Raw genomic sequence first — 23,074 nt, 5'->3', positions numbered from 1 at the left:
ATTACGCATTAATCCAGATTGCGGGGAGTGGCGTTCTTTTTAATAGGCTAACATACCAACAAAGGGGTGACCCTTTTCGTAAGTATGCAGTTTTCAACATCAATTAGCTAGAAAGAGATTGAATACATCACTTGATCCTATTTTTACGCTCTTTTTTACTTCAATAATAGTTTTTGAGGAAATTACAGTTTGAGCCAATTTTGAGGAAATAAAGTTGTGAGACAGAGTCAAACTTTAGCGTAAAGAGCCAGGCGTTGAGATGGGGATATCCCCTTTCATATACGGGATAATTTCTGTTCCTTTTAAGTTTTAGTGTCGCTCCCTACTGTCAGTTAAAAAAACTTGTTTTTTTATTTTATTTCTGAACAATTTTGAATTAATACAGCTTTGATTTTGGCTCACCGTACATGAATAATTAAAACAAAATTTGCATATTAATTTTCTTTTTTTTTGGCTAAATGGCTTTCTCGAAATTTAGTTCTGACGTAACTTACGAATTAACTTACGTAACGAACTTCTATATTCGTATGTTTTTATTACGTATATTAGGGAGTTCGCCCCATAGTCAATAGGGACTAAGAAGGTTCAAATAGCGCATGGTAAACAAAAGTCTAAAACATGTTTAAAAAAAAACTGTCTTGGAACAAAAATTGCCATCTCGTTCAATTTGTAGTTTCCAAGACAATTTAGCAAGGCTGAAAATGAATAAATCGCTTGATACCTTTTTTATCAAACAGTTCGTGGTAACGAACTGTAATTAAGTAGCGACGCAGCTCAATAGTAGCCTAAACTCAAATAAACGGAATTTTGATATCAATAGATATATCAAAAGAATTGGCTTTATTATGCTGATTCCAAACATATAAGATTAATTAAGCTTAGTGTTGCCCATAAAAGGCTAAAAGTCTGAGAAAATTTGCCTGATTTTCGAAAATGGGGGAAAATACTCCCTGAAAGTCAAAGAGCCTTAACGGAAACCACACGCCAGATTCTTCGTATCAGAGAACCCTAATGTAGAGGTTTCGATCTCATATCTGCAAAAATGTGGAATTTAGTAATTTTTGCCAGAAGAAAGATCACAAATGCGTGTTTATTTGTTTTTTTGTTAGTCTTTTTTTCCAGGGGTGACTGTATTGAACCAATGGTCCTATAACATTGAAAGAAGGATCATTTGAACAGAAATTAAAAGTTCTAATGCCCTTTTTAAGTGACCAAAAAGACTGGAGAGCAGCTAGCCCCCCTCCCATTCCCTTTTTCCCCAAAATCGTCCGATAAAAATTTTGAGATAGTTATTTTGTTCCGCATAGTTGAAATGTCCAAAAACTATTCTTTTGGAGATAACATGACCCCCACAGCCCCTGGGGAAAGGTCCTTAAGTTATAAAGTTTGCCCATTTTTTACGTATAGTATTTGTTATTGGGAGTTTGCGTACATTTTTGGGGTGGTGAACTCTCTGCTGGGGGATTTTCTATGGTTAAGGAAGTTTCCGGGAACTGAACTTTTCAGGGCAAATTTTACGCTAAGGGAATATGCCAGAATTCCTATACGAAATTCTTTTTATTTGCCTTACTTTCTCTCTGCCGACTCAATTTTACGTGTGGAGATGTTAATGGTAATTGTCCGGGGCAAATCTTTCACCGGGATTGAATTGTCTAGAACTTTCTGTGTCTGGGGGGTGCATTTTTCTTTTTTGGTGGAGCCGGATTTCTCAATATTATTTAAAAAACCATCAAAACTCAAATTTTTAAAAAAATATGTTTTTTCAACTGAAAGTAAGGAGAAACATTAAACCTTAAAACGAACAGAGATTATTACGTATACGAAGGGGGCTACCCCCTCTTCATCACCTCGCTCTTTACGCTAATGTCTGAATTTTGTCCCGATACTTTAATAACGACTTCTGAAACACGAGAGTCGTTTAATTATAACAATTAGAAGATTTTTTTTAAAGTACTAAGACACTTTAGAGTGAAGAGCGAGGTGTTGAAAAGAGGGGAGTTCTAGTGTGAAGAGCGAGGTGTTGAGGAGAGGGTTACCCCCTTCATATACCGAAAAGGGCTGTAAGTTTTGAAATTTACCCATATTGTTTACAAATAGTATTTGTTATTGAAATGTACTGCAGATCGAGAGATCACCGGTTCAAATGTGGTTGTTCCCGGATTTCAGTCAAAAGTGAAGTCAACAGCTATGACTATAACACTGGATTTTAACATGAAGTAATTAATTTTAACATAAAGTAATTCAAATTTTTATAAAAAAGTTTTAAAAACAGTTTATCAAACAGTTATATGTACTTTTGTATTATTTGAAATACGATCAGAAATTAAATAAAAAAACAGTTTTTTTAATCAAGGAGGCACACTTGTGCCTCTATAAAGAGGCGACCCACCACAATGTTAAGCGATTTCAGGTCCTAGAGGTCGCAGAGAGACGGCGGTAATTGCATTTTGTAGCCCAAGCTCAAACTAAGAAACTTGCAAAATTTCATCCTCCTCCGACTTTATCTTCATGGGGTAAACTGGGCCGGAAGTTTGGACCCTCCCACCACAGCCCCCCGGTAACGTTGTCCGATTGGGCTGAAATTTAGAGGTTAAGCTTTCCTAGGGCCCGGGAGCTTATCCTCGAAATTTCAGCTCAATCCGATCACTCCTTCCCTGTTTTCAAAAAACCAAATATAGCCACTTAAAATTCGTCATTTCTTTTTTTTTCTTAGCCACGCCTACAGGCCACAGTTGGCAACTGATCCGGTTGAATGAGGACTCATTCGAAGCAGAATTAGACCTGTTAGGTCCTTTTGATATTTTCAGAACTAAAAAATTATCCCCCGAATTTACATTTACGAAAAACCTTGTTTTCCTATATTAGCCCATGTTAATTTTTCCCACCACAACCCCCCTTTAACGTTATCTGATCGGGCTGAAATTTATACGCTAAGCTTTCCTGGGGCCTGGGAGCTTATCCTCGAAATTTCAGCTCAATCTAATTACTCCTTCCCTGTTTTCCAAAAACCAAATATCAAGTTTTGCTTGCGTCAAAAAGATTCATCACGTTACTAAAAAACAATATCAATTATGTCTCTTTCGTGTAGTGGTGAGACTCCTCGCTGTCAGGCGGAAAAACCGAGTTCGATTCACCGTTAGATCAAATTTTTTATATACTGAATTTAAATAAAAAAAAAACTCAGTTTCTTTTTTAAATTATTTGAAAAAAATTATGTTTTCTAAAGAGTTAAAAAGGCTGAGTCACAAGGTCGACCCTTAAAACACCCTGTCGAGAAAGAAAAGAATAATACACAATCATCTAACAGTTAGTCAAGCAATAATAAGTAATAAACTGTACAAAAACGTGCAGAAATTATTTGAAAAAAAACTACGTTTTCTAAAGAGTTAAAGAGGCTGAGTTACAAGGTCGAACCTTAAAACGTACAGGGATTAGGAGGCACAGTTGGGGGCTGCCGCCCCCAAACCCCCCACTTTCGCAGCCTTTAAATAAAAAATAAAGTTTTTTAAACTGAAAGTAAGGAGCGACATTAAATCTTAAAACGAACAGAAATTATTCCGTATATGAAAGAGGCTGTGCCCTCCTCAACGCCTCGCTCTTTACGCTAAAGTTTGACTTTCTCACAACTCTTTTTTTAAACAATAAAAACTTTAGCGTAAAGAGCGAGGCGTTGAGGAGGGCACAGCCTCTTTCATATACGGTCTCATGTCTGTGCGTTTTAAGATTTAATGTCGCTCCTTACTTTCAGTTTAAAAAACTTTTTTTTATTTAAAGGCTGCGAAAGTGGGGGTTTGGGGCGGCAGCCCTCAACTGTGCCTCCTAATCCCTGTACGTTTTAAGGTTTGACCTTGTAACTCAGCCTCTTTAACTCTTTAGAAAACGTAGTTTTTTTTCAAATAATTTAAAGTAAGAAGCGACCTTGTAGCTTAAAACGAACTAGAAATTATTTTGTATATGAAAGGGGCTGCCCCGTACTCAACGCTTCGCTCTTAGTCACCCCCAATCACTTTTGACTTTGAAAAAGGACCTTTGAATTTTGAATGTACCGCATCCGAAGTTTATACGATATACGACCACCCTTTATAGAAAAACCTTAAATATTAATAATGAGCAAGTACTAAAGCTTGTCGCCCTTGCCCTGAGGGCCGTGAGGGGGGATGCAATCCCCAAAGACATAATTACCGGATCTTCCAAATATACTTAACAAAATGGCTATCACAGAAGTTTAAATTGCTGTTTTTGGGAAAATGATGGGCGTAGGAGGGGGGGCTGGTTGCCCTCCAGTCACTTTTGACTCTTAAAAAGAGCCCTAGAACTTCTGATTTCCAATCCAATGAGCCCCCACTGAGGTTTATGCGACCACCCTTTCCATGAAACCGTATATACCTCTGGGGCATAACTTATAGCCCTTACCCTGGGGGCTGTGGGAGGGGAGTTGTCATCTGCAAAGGCATAATTACTGGACCTTTCAACTACGTTGAACAAAATAGATATCTCAAAATTCGGATTGGATGTATTTGGCGAAATGATGAGCATTGGGGGGGACTGGATGCCCTCCAATCACTTTCGACTACTAAAAAGGGCACTGGAACTTACAATTTCCAATCGAACGAGTCCCTTTCAATGTTTCAACGGCAATTTCTTCTATACGAAGTGCCATGGTCTAAAAAAAAAGATAATAATACATTGTGCTCACATCGCTCTTTACTTAGGCAGCACTATTAAGCTTTCTATGATAAAAACAAGAAGCTGTTTTAAAGCCAGAAATCAAAGATCTTATCAGAGAAGAAGAAAATGTAAATTTCCTCCGTTTTGTTTAAACTAGTGATTGTTCTTGTCTGCTTAATATATGATCTGTTTAATATATGATGTAATATTTAATATTTAATGAATTGATTTTAATCACTGGGTTCCAAAAACTCTGATCTTAAAAATCAGTGAAGACAGAAATCAGGCTTGCCCTTTTGTGGGACAAAAGCCCGACTTGTCGCACCTTTCAGGTAAAAAAAAAACGGCTTCGGCCCGCTTTGTCGCACGTTGACAATGTCGTCAGTTAGCAACCCTGTTCTCTACAGTCATCATTAACGTCAAAATTTGTTTTAAGAACAAAAAGGGAAAATAAAAAGGCTTATGTAGGGATCTTTGGCCCCTTTTGTTTGAGAAAAATGCCCTTTTTATAAATTTAACTTCATTTATCTGTAATATCTAAACCATGGGAAAGCTTTTATTTTGAGACGTCTGAAGGAATCCACAAATTAGCAAGTGTCTGAAAAAGCCAGGTGAGCGATGACTCATACAGCTTGAAAAGCTTCAAAGGATGCTGGGAGTTTAATTTGATTCGGCCATTCATCACCTTTGGTCAGAGGTGCGTGCGCAAAGGCGCGTCTACAAGCAGTGTTTCCACTTCTCCCAATTTTTTGGGAGATCTACCGAATTTTTAATCAATCTCCCGACAAAAAAAGAAGATACTGAATCTATCGAAAATCTCCAGAAAACTTTTTCCCCGGAAAATTCTACTTTGTGGTCATTCTTTTTTTTTTACCTGACAGTTGCTTGTGGTCTTTTAGGGATTTTTCCTAACGTCCCAGGCACTTGAGGTACCACGATTTGAATTTATTGGCATAGGTATGAACATTGGCCATTATCCATTCCAATGTGCTTGAATTGATTTTCTGTTTTTGATCTTTTGAGCACCTTCAAGGTTTGTAATTAACTAATTATTTTCAATTCATAAACTAACAACAGGTGTTGGCTTGCACCAAGAAGATGGGAACTAGCACTATGGGGTTCCAGCTGATTCAGTAGGTTCAAAATGATCCAAAGTTACTACAAATTTAAATAAATATGACAAAAATTAGACTTTGTCTGCAGTTGCTCTGTAGAACTGAAGGGGTTTGCCTCAAATAATCCAATACAAGAAACAAAGAAAAAAATTGCAGTATTTTGAGAACAATTTACCATTTTTGCTGGTTGATAGAATAGTCCCATTCCTGAATAATATGCCGCATAAAAATGTTACTGATAAAGTAAGATTGGGTAAGCAGAAAGTGACGAATATAGTCCGCCAGGACCTGTCAGTGTATTATAAAACATAAAATCGCGACGAAATGATGAAAATGAGCACAATTAGTGGTCGAAAAGTGCCATTGACAAAGAATGGTGGGAACATTTCGATAGTGCCAATGATTAAAACAGTGACTCTGACAGCCGTGGATTACTGGAAATCGGCTTTGAGTGCGAGAGACCTCCTTGGAAACCAAAGGTAGCAAAGTTTGTACAATACTTGTTCCTTGCTGTTTTTGAACGTAGCTTCAGAAAGACTGTTCAGCTTACTCAAGAAGTAAAGACAGACAGAAGAAAAACGACTTGCGTTTTCTCTTTATCATTTGTGAATACCTCTGGGGATACTACTACTACTACTAACAACTCATCACAGCACCAAGCCGCCTGAGGCCAACATAGCTACGGACGCTCCTCCTCCACCCCAATCTATTCAAAGTTTCCCTTTTTATACCAGTCCACGAAGTTCCCATCTCCTTTAAATCTTTCTTTATGACGTCCTCCCACCCCAGACGGGGACGACCTGCTTTCCTTTTAGCCCTAGACGGTTGGCCGAAAACAACAATCTTCGGCAATCTGTCATCCTTCATCCGCACAACATGCCCTAACCACCTCAACCTTTCTTTCATTATAGACCTAGAAAGCGGTATTCAACCACATTTTTCTTATAGCCTATTGTTTGAAATACGGTCAGTCAGCCGGGTACCCATAACAATCCTTAAGCAATTTCTCTGGAAAACATCTAGCAAATCTTCATCCGCTTTTCGGAGCGTCCATGCTTCAGAGCCATATTTGACCACTGTCATCACTGTAGCTTCTAATATTCTAATATTGGTTTGCAGACATATCTTCCTATTCTTCCAGACTTTTTTTAACTGTGAAAATAACACCCTAAGCCTTGGCTATTCTATTTTTAACATCGTCACTACTCCCACCATCTTTACTAATAATACTACCAAGGTAAGTGAAGCTGCCCACCTGATCAATCTTTTCATTACCCAACGTCACCTTTTCATCTTCACTTATTCCTAGCCTTATTGACTTAGTCTTGCTAACATTAATTTTCAAACCAATACTAGCACCCTGAACTCGCAAAACCTCTAAAACTTCATTCATTTTGCTCACACTTTCATCTAGGATACTTAAATCATCAGCATAATCCAAGTCCAGGAGACTTTTTTCTCCCCATTTGATTCCGGGGTCTCCCATTGCCTTTCCTGTGCTCCTTAAAACAAAGTCCATCAAAATAATCCATATAAAGGGGGATAGAACACCACCCTGCTTAACTCCTGATTTAATACAAAACCAGCTGCTAACCTCATGTCCTACCTTAACCGCAGCAGTGTTATTCTCATACATAGCACTAATCACTTTAATATATTTGTCTGGTATACCATACAAGGATAAAACCTTTACTAAAGCTCCTCTATCAACAGAATCGAACGCTTGCTCATAATCTATAAAACTGAGGACCAAAGGTGTTTGAAAACTTAGGCACTTCTCAATTATTAGCCTAAGAGTGAAAATTTGGTCAACACATCCTCTACCTTTCTAAAACCGCACTGCTCTTCTCTTAAAACTTTGTCTACGGCATCTCTCAGTCTAAAAAGTATCATATTACTAAGTAATTTGCTACCTACAGAGACCAGACTAATACCTCGATAATTACCACATTCACTCTTATCACCTTTCTTATACAGTGGTTTAATTAAGGTTTTTCTAAAATCGCTAGGTACTTCCCCTTTTTGAAAAATCATATTCACAATCTTCAATAGCTTATTTCTAACCTCAGAGCCACCATGTTTGAGAAATTTATTTACCACCTTATCAGCACCTGGAGCCTTATTATTTTTTAATCCTTTTAGTACTGTTGCTAATTCCTCCTCACAAAACAAATCTTTCTTTCCATCCAAGGTATCACAAACTTTTTCATTTTTCCTCTATATCTTTTTCAGAAACTCTATATCGGTTCAGCAAGTTTTCAAAATGTTCGGCCCATCTAGCTATAGCTTTTTCTTTATCGCTAATTGCCACCCCATTCCTATCTTTAACTGGGACAAGTCCGGATTGACTACTACCTCTCAATTTATTAACGTGCCAGTACAATATTTTACTATTATGCCGTCTAGCTGCATCTTCTAAATCCTCGGCAATTTTATCCATGGCCCCCACGTCACACCTCCTTAGTTCATATTTCAATGCTTTCTCCACTTTCTTTACATTTCTTTTGTTTTCATACGATCTATCACTCAGATAATTCTTGTACAATTCATTTCTCCTTTCTATTAAACATAAAGCTTTTTCACTAATATTCTTAGCTGCAGTTCTAGCTTTCTTCCCTAACACCTTCAGCAACTTCACAATTTATTTTTCTAAAATTATTCCAACCATCTTCCACATTATCAAATTTTAAACTCTCAAGTTTAGTATTCAACTGTTCCTGGATATTTCTCTCAAATTCTCATCCTGGAGTCTACTAAAATCATAACTTCCCGGGAGGTAATTACCCTTCCGATATTTCAGCTTTAAATTAAACCTTGACACTACTAGATGGTGATCTTTACTTTTAACATCAAAAACAGCACTCTTATATACCCTAGTATCTTGTATTGATCCTGCCAGTCTTCGGTTTACTATAACATAATCAATAAGGTTTGCTGTCTTACCATCACGTGAATACCATGTTAGCTTATGAGCCATTTTATGACCAAACACCGTATTGGTTATAACTAGATTGTTATACCTACAAAATTGCAAAAGTCTGTATCCATAACTGTTTTCTTTTCCCACAACAAATTTACCTAAGCTGGGATACTATCTATCCTTATTTCTACCAACCTGGGCGTTAAAATCTCCCAGTAATAACATCATATTTCTACCTGGGACCTTGTCTATTTGCTCCTGTAACTGTAAGTAAAATTCATCTGAGTCACTAGTATCACCGTCAGTCGGTTCTACAGGGGCTTATACTACTATAACTGATGCTCTGAACTTTCTAGTCATAAATTGCGCAATTAGTATTCTATTATTAATACCTTCCGAGCCTAAACAAGACTTTGCAGCTTCCTTATTCATCATCAACCCTACTCTCTGTCTACGTAACCCATCCTTCATGCCTGAGTAAACAAATTTTATATCACCTAATTTCATGCTTCCTACCCCTGATATGAGTTTCTGAAACTCCTAATAATTACAGTTCGAATCGTCTGAATTCGGCAGTCAAAATTTCGATACGATAGTTATTTTTTAATGTCGTAACATTCCAAGTTCCAATTTTCATGTTCTTTAAATCATTGAAATTATTTTCGCCTCAGGAAAAGCAATGATCCCGGATACCGGTGAAGGACGGGGATCACATATCTTCTCAAGTCTACACCGAAGTGCTTAAGCCGGCTTAGACCCGGACAGCTAGAAGTCCCTGGGACCTCCATGAATGGAGGCTTTGTGCAATCCTGGGCCCATCTTGGTCACAACCTGGTTTTCAGCACTTGGCGATGCTCTTCTATCAACAAGAGTCGAAATCCTGCACAGACAATCTCAAGCCTATTAGGGTGATCTTGGGTAAGTCCGACACCGGGGTAACTCCGCCACCCCCATCTTACCTGATTCAGTGAAGACAGACATCTGTGGTTTTGTACTTCATTTTCTTCCTTTGGCTTGGTACTTGACAACAGTGTTCAGTATTGCCGCCATTTTTAACCTCTCGTGTGGTGACGAAATTTTGAAATTTCGAGGAGCGGCATCTTTGCTGGCCACGAGGTGGGTAGTAATTTTTAACTGATAGTGCGGAAAACTAAGGAGAGGATGGAATGATTGTAAATAGCTGATGAGTTAATAGGATAGTTGAGGTATTTTTCTGTAATTTATTAGTATTTTATCCTCAAGCCAGTCAGGAGATACAAGGGGTGTCGGACTTACCCCAGAAAAACCCCCGTTCGGGGTAACTCCGGCATGTCGGACTTGCCCCGTACAGGGTAAATTCCGACACGGGGGGCCGTGTCGATTACGACCCCGTTTATACGATTGGCTAGTCTTTTGCAGTTCTAGCCTAGATCTCAGTGAATTGTATTTGTCAACTATTCATATTTTTAACAATTCGCAATCCCAATAATGAGTCAACTGTACATGTTGTTTTTAATCTGTTTCATTTGAGATATATTTTAAGAGATAGGCTAGTAGATTTGATATGTAAAGCTTTTCTATGTCATCTATCTAATAGCGCGTTCAGACTATTCGCTTTCTGGAAAAATGGGACGGAAATCTGGGAATGTAGACAAGCACTTCCATCCCATTTTTCTGTTTTCGGTGCAGGAAGATCAGAGGGTCAGAAAATGGACAAATGGGACGGAAAATGGAAGTGTGGACTGCTTTTCCGGAAAAATGCCAGAAGAAGGAGACGATTAGACAGGATAAGTGGAAAATAAAAATTGTTTTTTTAATGTGGTTTAGAACAAAGAAAAAAGGTAAATTGTCTAACTGAGACTCTAAAATTGTTTTCTGTAGGTTTTGGCTAATAAAAAACCTTGATGAGGATATCTGATAAACTTGTACAGATATTTTTTTAAAAAAAACGTCAAGTCTGGACAGCTTTTCCTGCTTCCAATTTTCCGTCCCATTTTTCCAGAAAACGGAAAGTCTAGGCGAGCTATATGCTTGAATTTGTCAATATAGCTTGTCGTTTCTTATACACTAGCTACACTCTACTATTGTTGCTATAAACCTGCATTTTTTCCACATGCCACACAAGAACAAACGAAAAACCCATAAGGAGGCAGCTGGACAATATACTGCTGAAAAACTTAAACAAGCCAAAGATGAAGTTCTGTCATGTCGAATGTCTTTAAAAAAAAGCTGCAAAATTTTACAACATACCGAGGACAACACTAATGGATCAGACGAAGAAGCAAAGGACTTTCCCCGAATCGCCCGCTGTTACTCCCGGGAGAGCTCCGGACCTACCTCCTGATGTTGAGCAGAGTATGGCAAATTCGCTGAAGGTCATGGAAAAGTGGGGCATGGGGCTTACCAAACAACAGTTCCTAGACGAAGTGCAAAAACATGTCAGCATGAACAAAATCAGTACCCGTTTCACAAACAACCGGCCAGGTGAGGACTGGTGGCTTGGGTTTAAGAAAAGAAACAACATCTCGCTTAAGAAACCTGAGCGTCTTGAAAACCTGAGTGCTGTGCAACAAGCAGATCCTTTTATCATTCTAGGATTTTATGACCTGCTACAAAAAACAGCAGAAGAGCTTGAAATCTTAGACAAACCAGAATGTTGGTTCAACTTGGGCGAAACTTCGTTTTGTCACGATCCCGGTAGCGTTAAACTCGCTGGCGCGAAAGGATCCCCAGCAACGCGGTAACCAGGTGGCAATGGGCGTGAGAACACAACAGTGCTTGTGTGTGTTAATGCATAAAGTGAGAAGCTGCCACCACTGGTAGTTTTCTTCGGAAAAAACACTTGGAGTTCATGGCTACTCGTTCAGAACCATCCAGATGCATGTTATTCAGCTACTAAGAAAGGATGGATGACTGCGGACCTTTTCTATAACTGGTTTAAAGATGTTTTCCTGCCTCAGGTGAAAGAAAAAGCACTTCTTATTCTTGATGGCCATGACTCCCATTTATCCTTGGCTCTTGCGAAGCTCGCTTCAGAGAAGAACGTTACCATCCTCAAGTTGCCAGCCCATGCATCCCATGTTCTGCAGCCCCTTGATAGGGTTATTTTCAAAGGGCTGAAATCATCCTATGAGCAGAAGCTCGTGAACTGGCAACAAGCACACCCAGGTGACGTCTTGTCACGACCAGACCTCGTCAAAATTTTATGTCACATCTTGGAGACTTACCTTACCCCTTCACTAATTTAAAAATCATTTCAAGTGACAGGACTTTACGAGTCTGCTATTCCAGCGCGTATCAACCGCGATGTGGTCGACAACGCGAAGTTTGATTCAGCCAAGTTCAAACGATATGTTGAGAGTAAGAAATCGGAGACTCAGAATTTAACAAGAGTGACTACCAGGGTGAATACTGCAACTGAACAGATTACCATTTCGGTGTTGGTTAGTCCGAAGAAGAATCATACTCATGACAAATCCTTTGAAGAACTTCTTTTGGACTCAGTACGTCGCCCTTCTCTTGATGCCTCAGCATCCAGGACATCCGGTAGGTAGAGAGTTGCCCGGGAAGCTGAAGTAATCACATCTGCAGAGGCTTTGAGAGTGCTTGAACAAAAAGAGAAAGAAAAAAAAAGAAAAGCTAGAGAACAAAAAAGGGAAAGTAAAAAAGAACAGACTCAAGCCAAAACTGAAAAAGAAAAAGAAAGATGATCGGTCCAGTGAAGACTCTGACGTTGATGTCTCAACGGGTTCCTCAACTGACGAAATTGATATCCGTGATACTGAGCATGAAGAGGAGGAGGAAAAGAAGCTAAACATACAGCTAAATGAGTACTATGCTGTAGCATACGATACCAAACGAGATCAACAAGGCTGGTATATCGGAAGGGTGCTTGATTTTCCCGATGAAAATCTTGTTAGTATAAAATATCTTCGATACCTGAGCTTAGCCGACTATTCATACGATTGGCCAAAAAAAGATGACATTGACGAAGTCGAAGAAAACTACATCTTTGCCGGACCATTGAGGCTCTCTGAAGCTGGTCCCTTCACTCTACCACCATTCCAAATTCGGCACATCATCAGCCTGTACAAGAAGCACACTAGTGCCTGCAAGTGATCAAAAGTTTGCTTTCTCGAATCTCTCTGATACTAATTGAAACTGATTTTTTTTTTATCCTATTATTTCGTTAAGTATGTCGTTACCTTTTTCATATTTACAATAAAAAATTTGAAAAAATACTTTTCTCAGAGACTTCTCCTATGTACGGGATAAAACCAGCACTGTCGGAGTTACCCCATGATAAGCAGAAAGCTGATGTTCCGCTTTGGCACATACAAACCATTAACGAGAGTTTTTGGTTTGTATGGTTTTTCCGTACATAGAGGGACCCTCTATCATGGCTTAGTGTGAAATAATTTTTATCTCTACATACATAAGATTTACCTCGGAGGTGCCGGATTTACCCTAGACTCGGGGTAAGTTCGGCCTCCCTGAGATGGGTTACTTTGGTGTAGCAACTCTTGGAAACAACAAAACTCGGGGGCTTTCTGGATTGTGGTTAATATTACTAGTATGATCAAGAGCAACATCAAATAATTTTTATAGTGGCCGAAACTTCAAAACAATCTTGGGACCATCTTGGGATTAAGCAGAAAAAAAACTCGAGAAAGGGCCGGACTTACCCCAGTTTACCCTACCTCCGACTCATTATATATTCATGCCTACAAATATTATGCTACTACGGGGAGGCAGCCCGTAATAGATAAATTAGCTAGGAAGAGGTTTTTCAGCCCAAAGACGCCCATCAAAACATACCAATCCCAGAAGAATTGTCCATTAGTCAGAATCCCGTGCAAATGCTGTGTCGTTTACTAGGCTATAATTTCCTCGAGGGGCGCCACTCCTCAGGTGGGAATAGAGTTGACCGCAAGGTCCCCAGTCTTGCAGGTACCCCGAAAAGTTCGAGGCAGCCCTTTGCAGAGGCCGTTGTCCATAGATCTGGATCTTACGCCCTGCCACAGTTGTCCTCCTATAGAGGATCCTCCCGCGATGGTGTTCTGCATCACCATGCAATTTAACCCATTACTGGGAGAAGGTTTGCAACTCATGGAACTTGTGGAAAAACCAGTGGACCCTTTTGAGTGTACATTTGAGGGGCCTTCTTCCTTCTCCGCCTGTATTTATGACCCCGGGCGAGGGCGCCCCAGATTCTGTTATGGACCCCCAGGGACAAGGTCCTTCCTTGGTCCGTGCCTCCTATGGAGGTACCCTACATATCTGTAGAGCGTTCCCCTATCGCCACCTGGGGACACGCTGAATGGACTGGGGGAGGCCAGATAAACGGATTACTTTTGTTTTGCAAAGGCCATAACTCAGTGACAAAACTTAATCTTATTCTCTTGTGTGGTAATATTAATGCTTTGTCTTATTTATTGTTTCTTAATTTTTAATTATTATGATGGTCTGTGCATTGTTTTACTCCGTTGAAGATCAGTGTCTTCGGTCTGACGTTTATTTCTGATTATGCATGTTTTTTTTTACATTTAGCAGTAAGTATTTGAGTGAATAAATTGAATATCTTCTACCATAAAGAATGTTTCAAAAGAAAATGAGATATAAATTTAAGATAAAACACAACAGGAAATTTGCAAGACCGGCAACTCAAAACCAGTCATGCAGAATAGTCATTCACACCATCTACTGTTTCTAAATAAGGCTATTACGCTATCTATGTTTTTTCAGTCTAAACCTGTAACATTATACTGCTTCAACGCTATTGTTATAAACTCTTTGTCGTCTTTGTAAATTCAATTTAGGAACGCTTTGCTGTATGTGGTGCAAGTTACATGTGATACATATAACAAAGACAAGTCGAGTGTTATCGAGGTTAGAATTATTTTCCACCAAAAATCCCTTCATAACAAACAGATAATTTCAACGGAAAAAAAAATGGCGGTGCGCCAAGTATGTAGGCTAATGAAAGACCGTTCCAAGAACATTCAGCTTATATTTAAACTGTCATCAGGAAAACATTCTAATATCAGAAAATTTTCTTATTCCTAAAAGTAGCAAAGTTAAATTCTGGAAACGTTTGAATCTAACTTCACAAAACTAAGACTGGGGTAAATGTTTGACAATATGTACAAAGAAAAGTCAATTTGATAAACAAATTTAGAGTTGAAAAATATAGTAAATTCAAAACTAAGTTCTTTCAAAATAACTTATATTTTCATTTCGTTTTTGTTTATATTAACCAAATAAATATTTTTCGGCAAAAATTGATAACGCAGTCCATAGCTTTTCAGAATTAGGAAAAGTGACAAAGTCGACCAACTAGAAAGCTTTACTTATCTGAGTAGTATTATAAGTAAACATGGTGCATACATTGTAGATATAAAAAGTAGAAAAGCCAAGGCTCAAGGTGTCTTTCTTCACAGCTGACAAAGTCTGGAAAGATGGGAAGATAAACCAGCGAACCAAGACCAGAATATTGGAAGCAACGGTAATGAAAGATGTCAAGTCTGGCCCCGAAACGTGGGCTCGAAAGGCTGAGAAAGATTTGTCAAATGTTCGCCAAAGAAATTGTGTAGAGATAGTCTTATGTACTCGTTTGACTGACCGTATATGAAACAATAAACTGTACAAATGTGGTTCGGTTACGCTCTCTAAGGCTATAACGAAAGAAAGGTTAAGATGACCACGCCAAGTTTTACGGATGAAGGGTCACAGACTGCCAAAGATTGTGCCTCTCGACCATATCTCCGGGGCCAAACGAAAAGTAAGTCTTCCCCAAATGGGCTAGGAAGAGGTCAGAGAGAAGGATCCAAAGAAAATCAGAACTCCATGGGAGAAGGTAAAGAATCTGCCTTGAATTCCGGGGAGGACGAGGAGCATATACAGCTACTTTTGCCTCAGGTGGCTCTGTGCTGCAGTGAGTTATTAGTATTAGCAGTCTTCCAGAAACCAGAATTAAGGTTGTGTTTCAACTATGCCATACTTTCATTTTTTACCACCATCCTCTGGGGATGGTGGTAAAAAAGATTATCCACTCAACTCAGACTCAATGGTCAAAGGCCTAGTGTCCGCAATTCGTCCAGATTTTCTGTCCCAGTCCTGAACTTAGTGGGTTGTCGTGTGGGATCTGAAAGGGCTAAAAAAAGTAGGGGTCGATGAAGAAAAATGTCTTAATTAAACTGCTTTAGAGTCTGAATGAAATATAGCTGCACTTAGTTTCAAAATTAAATACATTTCAAGATTCTAGCTGCTTCCTTTTGTCATGTTTGACAACGTTGATCGACGAATTTTCTTTCCGGAATTGCAGCTGGCTCCAGTAAATCTGCACTCCAAACATTTAGAACGTGGTACTTTATACTAAAATCGCTTGAACACCTCCAAAAACTCAATACAAAATACAAAAAAATGAAAATTCTACTAAATCCTGATATCCATCTCCCGATTTTCTCCCGAATCCTGAGAGCCGTCTCCCGATTTTCTCCCGAAAATTGTCAAGATAAAGGAAACACTGACGAGTTTGTGAGATCACATAAAATAGAAGGAAAATTAAACAGAAAATTGACTGAAATGATAATTGACTCAGGAAGTTAGCAAACTTTTGTGAGAATCGACATAATTAAAAAGACGGAAATAAACCATAAAAATAATATTACAACAGTATGTTATTATGGAGATAAGCACCAATGCCCGTCTGCTTGGGTAAGAATAGAAATTGCAAAGAAGGACGGTATGGTCCAGAGAAAAACGATTAAAAGTAGGCTTAGTACCTACTCTAGAAGTGGATGTGTTATTAGGAGGAGACTTTGGGGACATCGGAAATTTCCTATCGTTCAAAGCGACTTGTTTGACAGTGGGAAAATTACAAAACTACGCTAAGACGGAAAAACATACAACTTCGTTGGACAACGGGGGGTGGTGGACCGGCCCATAAAACAAATTGGGAGGCTGATCCTGCCCTGTCGGAAAAACGAAATGCTTGATACCCGTTTTCGAAATTTGCATAATCCACAAAAATGGGATGCGGAAGTAAAAAGACCAGAGAATATTGAAAATAAGACGCGCGAAAATGATTTTTTCGGGAAAATTTCGAGAAAACGGAAAACTTGAGAACACTTTTAGCGAGTGTGAGGCGCCGAAATTTAATGTACGCACTTTTCCTCGTAAAGTTCGAGAAATTTTAGTACAATATGAAAAACCGAATGTCAGAGTTGAGTTCCCATTAGATGACGAAATATTTTTTTCTGCGGTAAAAGTAAAGAAGACTAAAAGAGAGAAAAAAGATGCAAAACGGAACTACAATAAAGAAATACAGTCAAAGATTATTACATGCATTCGATTATTTTAGGGGATGGGACCCAGAAAAAAAGCGATCCATGGTTCGCTCACAATTTTACTTCATTTCTCCCCCCCCCCCTTCCTATCGTTTTCAGAGGCTTGTGTATTTTCGGCATGGGACTATTTCAAATTATGCCAAGGGGCAATTTACATTTTAGTTGAGATGTGGGGTTGTTTCCACCGATGGCAATTAAGAGGCTAGTGCAGCCAATTTTTCATGATGGCTGGCATCATCGAATGTGCCGGAAACTGATCCTCTGCTCCTCTGAAATGTAAATTAGTGAGAGTGAGAAATTTTTTATTTAATCATGCTGTGCAAGATTAAGTTCCACAAATCTCGTGGATTCTTCCTTCTTTGAAATCCCAAGCTTGATGAAGAGGGCTGTAGAGACAATAGTTTTGATTGGTTGGACAGAGATACGGAATGGCAATGGAACTAAGCCAAGCGGATGGTAGTCGCGGATTTATAAGCCAACAGGTAGCTACAGTGGAGAGGCATTGGTGGAAGAAAGAAGAGAAGATAAACAAGTTTGGTGATTTTGAAGTTGGTGTTATTTATGTTATGTTTTCTGTTTTCTATTTTTGTGCTCTGACCTATGGCGTGGTGGCGGTCATTTTTCTTAAGAGGGAGGTGTTGGGACCTTTGGCCCCTTTTGTTTCAGAAAAAGGTTCCCCCTTTTGTCAAGTCACAGACTCCTTCATTTGTACCACGGTCACTGTATTTAATCTTCGCTATTCGGCGGGGGAACCTAATTTCGAATCCGAGAAGGGTGCACTCGTTTTCAGCTTTTATTTTCCATGTTTCACACCCATAGAGAGCAATGGGTATGATCAGGCTGCTAAAAAGGTGAGTTTTCAGATGGTTCGAAAGGTGGCTGGACTTCCATACGTTTGAGAGTCTTCTGAAATTAGAGCTAGGCGGTGTTTGATGTCGGCAGTGTGGAAATTATCAGCCGTTAATAGACTGGCACGGTAAAGAAACCGATCTATTGTTTCCACTTGCTCACCATCGATTATTATAGAAGGGGGATTTGTGGTGTCCTGGTCCTGGTATGATATAACCAAGACTTTAATTTTATTTGCATTAATCTGCATCCCAAACAACTTCGCTGTTTGAGAGGTGCAGTCAGCCTGTCTTTGGTGTTCTTGGGGGGTCGTAGCCTACCTAGCTGGTCGATATCATCAGCGTACACTAGTTTGTTAAGTAGGATCCCATTTATTTTCGCCCCATACCCAGCAAATGTCAGGGAGAGGAGACTCCGGAAGATGTCGAGAATTTATGAGAGAGCCCATCGGTAGCCAGAATTTGGCTTTTGAATTGGTTGTACATGTTCTCAACAATTTTTACGATTTCGTCTGGGACACCGTAGTGTTTTAGAATACGTCGAAGACCTTTCCTCCAAATAAGGTCAAAAGCCTGTCGGAAATCAAGGAATAGTTGATAGAGCCCTGTTTGAAACTCGGTGTAGCGTTCCATCAGATGGCCATTCCATGTTCCATTCCATCACAATAAAGATTTTGTCAACTATTATAAGTGGACCTCAAAAAAATACCTGCCAAACAATTTAACTGCAATGAATTTCCCACGAAACAGTCCTTCCTGAACACATATTAACAAACTTCAACTTAAAACTATCATTTTCAACCAACAACAATAACATCTTCAAAATAAGCCTTCAAGCCCTAATTTACATTTAATCAAATCAGTGTCAAAACATTCTTTTCAAGAAGGGCGTATCTTCTGAATTTGGTGCTTATTTTCAAAATAAATTCAGATAAAACACATTTTTACATCCTTTTTAAGTTTAAAACTTTAATATTCATCCTTTATTTTTTGTACAACTTGTACTTCTGCCAATATGTTGTTTGCTAAAATCATAAAACTATGTCATTAGAACATAAAACCTGGGAATCCTTCCTATTTAGTTTTTTTTTATCATTTTAACATCAGACTAGAATTAAGCGATTTCTTTCATAAGAAATTCAGCAGATACTTTCGTAGTAATTAAATCAAACTATTTTTAAGTATTTGAATGAAACAATTCAATATTTCATTCGTGATTTCCCAAAATATGAACGCCCAGTAGTCGCACAGCTAATCACCAATTAAACAGTTAAATCATTATAAATTATCTATTTTAACATCTAGAAATTGGATTGATTCATCATTGGATTTTACTAAATTTTCTGAATAAGTATAGGATTAGCTCAAATATTTTAGCCATATGCCATGCTAAATTTAAATACAATGGTAGTCGATAGTTAGGCCAAACCGCAGAAAAACATTTTAAACGTCAGCCTAATATTGTAATATTTGTCCAATTTAAGCTTGGGGCTAATCTTGAAAAATATGTCGAATGATATCGAATCTTGGGCATAAGATCTTAATTAAAAAAAAAAAAAAAATCTAAATCACAGACAGACTCAATCAAGAAAATATGTTCGATCTAAGACAAGTGATGTGAAGCAGAATAGTTTTATTTAAATAAAGATACCTTTAGTCTAAGTTGAAATGTCAAACAAAACATTTTCCAGGATTGTAGTCTGTCAATCCCAACTATTTATATCTCGGCCTATATAATTGAAGGCAAATCCAACAATACATATGATTGAAGCCAAAAAGAAGGCCAGTCCGCCTCCACCTTCACCCCCCAAAGATCTTTTTAGAAGAACGGTAGGCATATTGAGTCTTGTCTCAGCCAGAATAACGCCAAGATTTGCATGACTGGCGAAAAAAGAGTATAAAGAAGTAAAACAAAAAGGAAATGAGAGTTAAGATCCGTCCAAAGAGACAAAAGTGAAAAGCAAAAATAAAATTCGAAATCTGGAAACAATAAATAAATAACTCTTAATTGTTTACTGATTCCAAAAAGAAAATTATGAAGTTCCGAGATACTTACCCGAAGTCATTAGTCTAATGAAAATTCCATAGTTTAGAAAGGAAATCAAATTCCCCTCCCCCCTCTCCACAAAAATTAAATCCCGGTCAGGATTATACCATTAAATTAGGAACACTAAAACTATGGTTTTTGCCTTCCAAGAAATATTTAAGAATTTAGTATTTACCTTGATGAGAATGGTTAGTTGATTGCTTGAAAATGATAATTACGTATCACAATATTACATATCACATAGTATATCACTCATCCACAAGAAAATAGTGAGTTCTAGTCCTCTTTTCTGAGTTCTTAGTCGTTACACCACCATTTGGTGCAACAGAGCCACAATTTGGACCCAAATGAATTCCAATCCTTAAAAACTACTATACTACATGTTCTTTGCAGTGTTAAGCCACCTGAGACAAAAACTGGTGAAGACTCTCCTCTCTATTTTGAACTTTTAAAACAAAGATGTTGTAAATCTATGTAAGCTCTACTCCACAATAAATTCTAGGTCCTTCTACAAAACACGACTTTCGAGACTCTAAGTAATTTTGTAAAAAAAAAAAAAGGCATATAGCTCACCCGTTACAAATATACATAGTAGAATGACCACATTTGAATTTCATGTCTATTCTGCCGCCACAATTTACCAATGAGGCTTCTCCACATCTCCCAACTCCAATATGACCACACTTAAAAGTAGTCTTTATTTTGACGCGGCAACGCTGTGCAGTTACAGTTTGTCCACATGATACATTTATCTCGTGGCCACACAACAGTTTGGTAACTATCTCTTCATTACATTTATGTGAGTAATGAGGGGTTTCACAAGGAAACTCGCATTGATGATTGCTGCAATTCTTAAGCTTGTCACAAAGTTCTTGACATCTAGACTGTTCATAAGGCACAAAATGGTTTTTGTGACAATACCTTCCACTTTCTGAAAGACAAAACAATCGCTTTTCAATATTTTCGATGGAAAGGAAAGAAGAACGAAAACGTTTCAATGAGGTTAGTTTTTGTGGTTTTTCTCGTCACATAATGAGTTAACTTTTCTAAATGGCTTTCTTCTCTAGCTTGTGCCCTCTTCTACGGTGCGTCTAGCTTTACATGAAACACTGCTACTTATTTTACATTGTTTGTTTATTTATAACATTGGACAAAATTCAAACAAGTCAAATTCATAGCTATAAATCGATACAATGGAAATACCCTAAATAAATATAACTAAAACAGGAGACAAAACTTCTTGCTCCCAAATTAAGATTTTGGTTGTTACAACAATTTCTACTGTTATTCTAAGTATTCATGTGATAGTTATTTTTGTAGACATAAAAGTAGACATAAAAGCTCATGTAGTAGTTATTTTTAGACATAAAAGCAATTAAGTGCAGTCCATTCGAATTCTTCCTGATGAAAAATTATTCTTACAAGTTCCGCATTAATACAATAAAAATTAAAATTGCCAGGAATCTAGGCATCTTGACAATAAGCTGAAGTCAGCATTCTCAAGATCCATCCTATGGCTTATTTTCGTCACCTTAGTCCAATCCTATATTTCTTGTTGTTCTACCATAAGGTTGTTAACTTGTCAGTCAAATTTATGGAGTCTAGTGCAAGCGTAGCCCCTAGTAGGGAGGGGCCACCCGCACCCAAATGTCCTGACTGTTGCCACCCGCAGCCAAATGTCCTGACTGTTAAAAAAAACATAAATGATTTTTATCTTTTTTTTTTCACTGATGTATCGTTAAGCTTATTCTTCAAAAGAACGTCCATTGTAGAGAATTATTAAAATAGAGTAGTCTAATCAAATAAAGAAAAGCTTCTTTTCGTTTCTGAGTTGATTTAAATCCTGTATCAAACAACATTCAACATCTACAGACGACACCTGTCTTGGTGTCGTCTGCCTCTGATGGCGGCACAGAGGAGTTGCTTCAATTACAATCATGCCGTTTAAGATTGGCATATTCGCCGATCCCTCTTAGCGTTTTCCACGTGCACTTTAGTTGTGAGTGTATTGGGCAGTGTGCGTGTTGCGCCAAGTTCAAAATCATGGAGGTAAATTTTATATTTCTTATCTTACAGTGATTAATTTAGTTTCTATAGAAGGAACACTAAACAACTCGTAGAAGGTGTCTGAAAATCATTTAATGAACAAAGATTTGATCAACCAAATGAAACTTTCGTTTTTTCATGAGTAAAACTTAAGAAGTGATAATTAAAAAAATTTTAAATTGTTTTTTACTTAAAAACTGGATTTTATTTAATTTCAATTTAAAATTAATTAATAAAATTTAAAATTTATTTAATTGAAAAATAAATCAACTTGAAATTAGTTTTAAAAAGTATAGGCTACTCATAAAAAAATTTCAAATCTACTAATTTCTAAAAATCTTACTTTAAATCATTCATATTGTGTAAATTACTAGCAAACGTACGAAAACTGTTTTTTTTTTCAACTAAAATATTTTCAATCTTGATTTTGAATTCTAAGTCGTCAAACACGTATAATATGAATAATTTAATAACAAAAAATCTACTATAAAATCCTGCAGAACATTGTAGACAACTATAGATGTAAAACATTTGACGAAGAGTTTAGTTTGATAGTGCATACCCATTAAACAATTTACATTAAGAGCTAAATATTTCGTTACCATAATGCTGGCGTGAAATTCAAAAATTTTGTTTGGTTAGTGATTTTTTTTTACTGACCCATTAGCTTTTTCAGGAACATAATGGTTAAAAACTAAAGAATGATTTTATCAGAGGCTAAACCCCCCCCCCCAAAAAATAGACTCACCGCAACTTGATATCTGCCGTAACAAATTGCCCTCCCCCTGAATCCCATTCGTGGGGCTGCCATTAGTCTAGTGATTCCTCATGAGAAGGCAAGACTAGTTAAGAATTTATAAGTCCATTTGTTGTTAGTTCCTCTTAAATATCAAATCAGTTTACATCTTTGCAGGTGCTACCTTTATTTTTTGCTTTACTTCATCCCCTTACACGACTTCAAAGTCTTAAGTCTTTCAGAAACAGAAACTCTCTTCTTATTTCCTCATATGTACCCTTAGTCAACTTAAATATTTTCAGTTGCCACTATACCATTATGATATTTCGTCTTCAGCGAATTATTTTTATGATTCAAATTTTCTTGC

The 23,074-nt window shown here is 37.8% G+C and overlaps 1 protein-coding gene across 1 annotated transcript in view; it reads right to left on the bottom strand.

The window, feature by feature from the left end:
* LOC148948984 (uncharacterized) overlaps positions 1–23,074 on the bottom strand; it is a 55,725-nt gene that overhangs the window by 14,584 nt on the left and 18,067 nt on the right. The window contains exon 3 of the mRNA XM_089095077.1: positions 20,499–20,856. Coding sequence (XP_088951203.1) covers positions 20,499–20,856 — 358 coding nt within the window. The remainder of the gene's footprint in view (positions 1–20,498; positions 20,857–23,074) is intronic.

This window comes from Artemia sp. Qi Xiang Cuo, chromosome 9, assembly GCF_049724085.1.
Source record: "Artemia sp. Qi Xiang Cuo chromosome 9, ASM4972408v1, whole genome shotgun sequence".
Lineage (NCBI taxonomy): Eukaryota > Metazoa > Arthropoda > Branchiopoda > Anostraca > Artemiidae > Artemia > Artemia sp. Qi Xiang Cuo.
The sequence above is the reverse complement of the archived record's forward strand: the minus strand, read 5'-3'. Positions and strand labels throughout refer to the sequence as shown.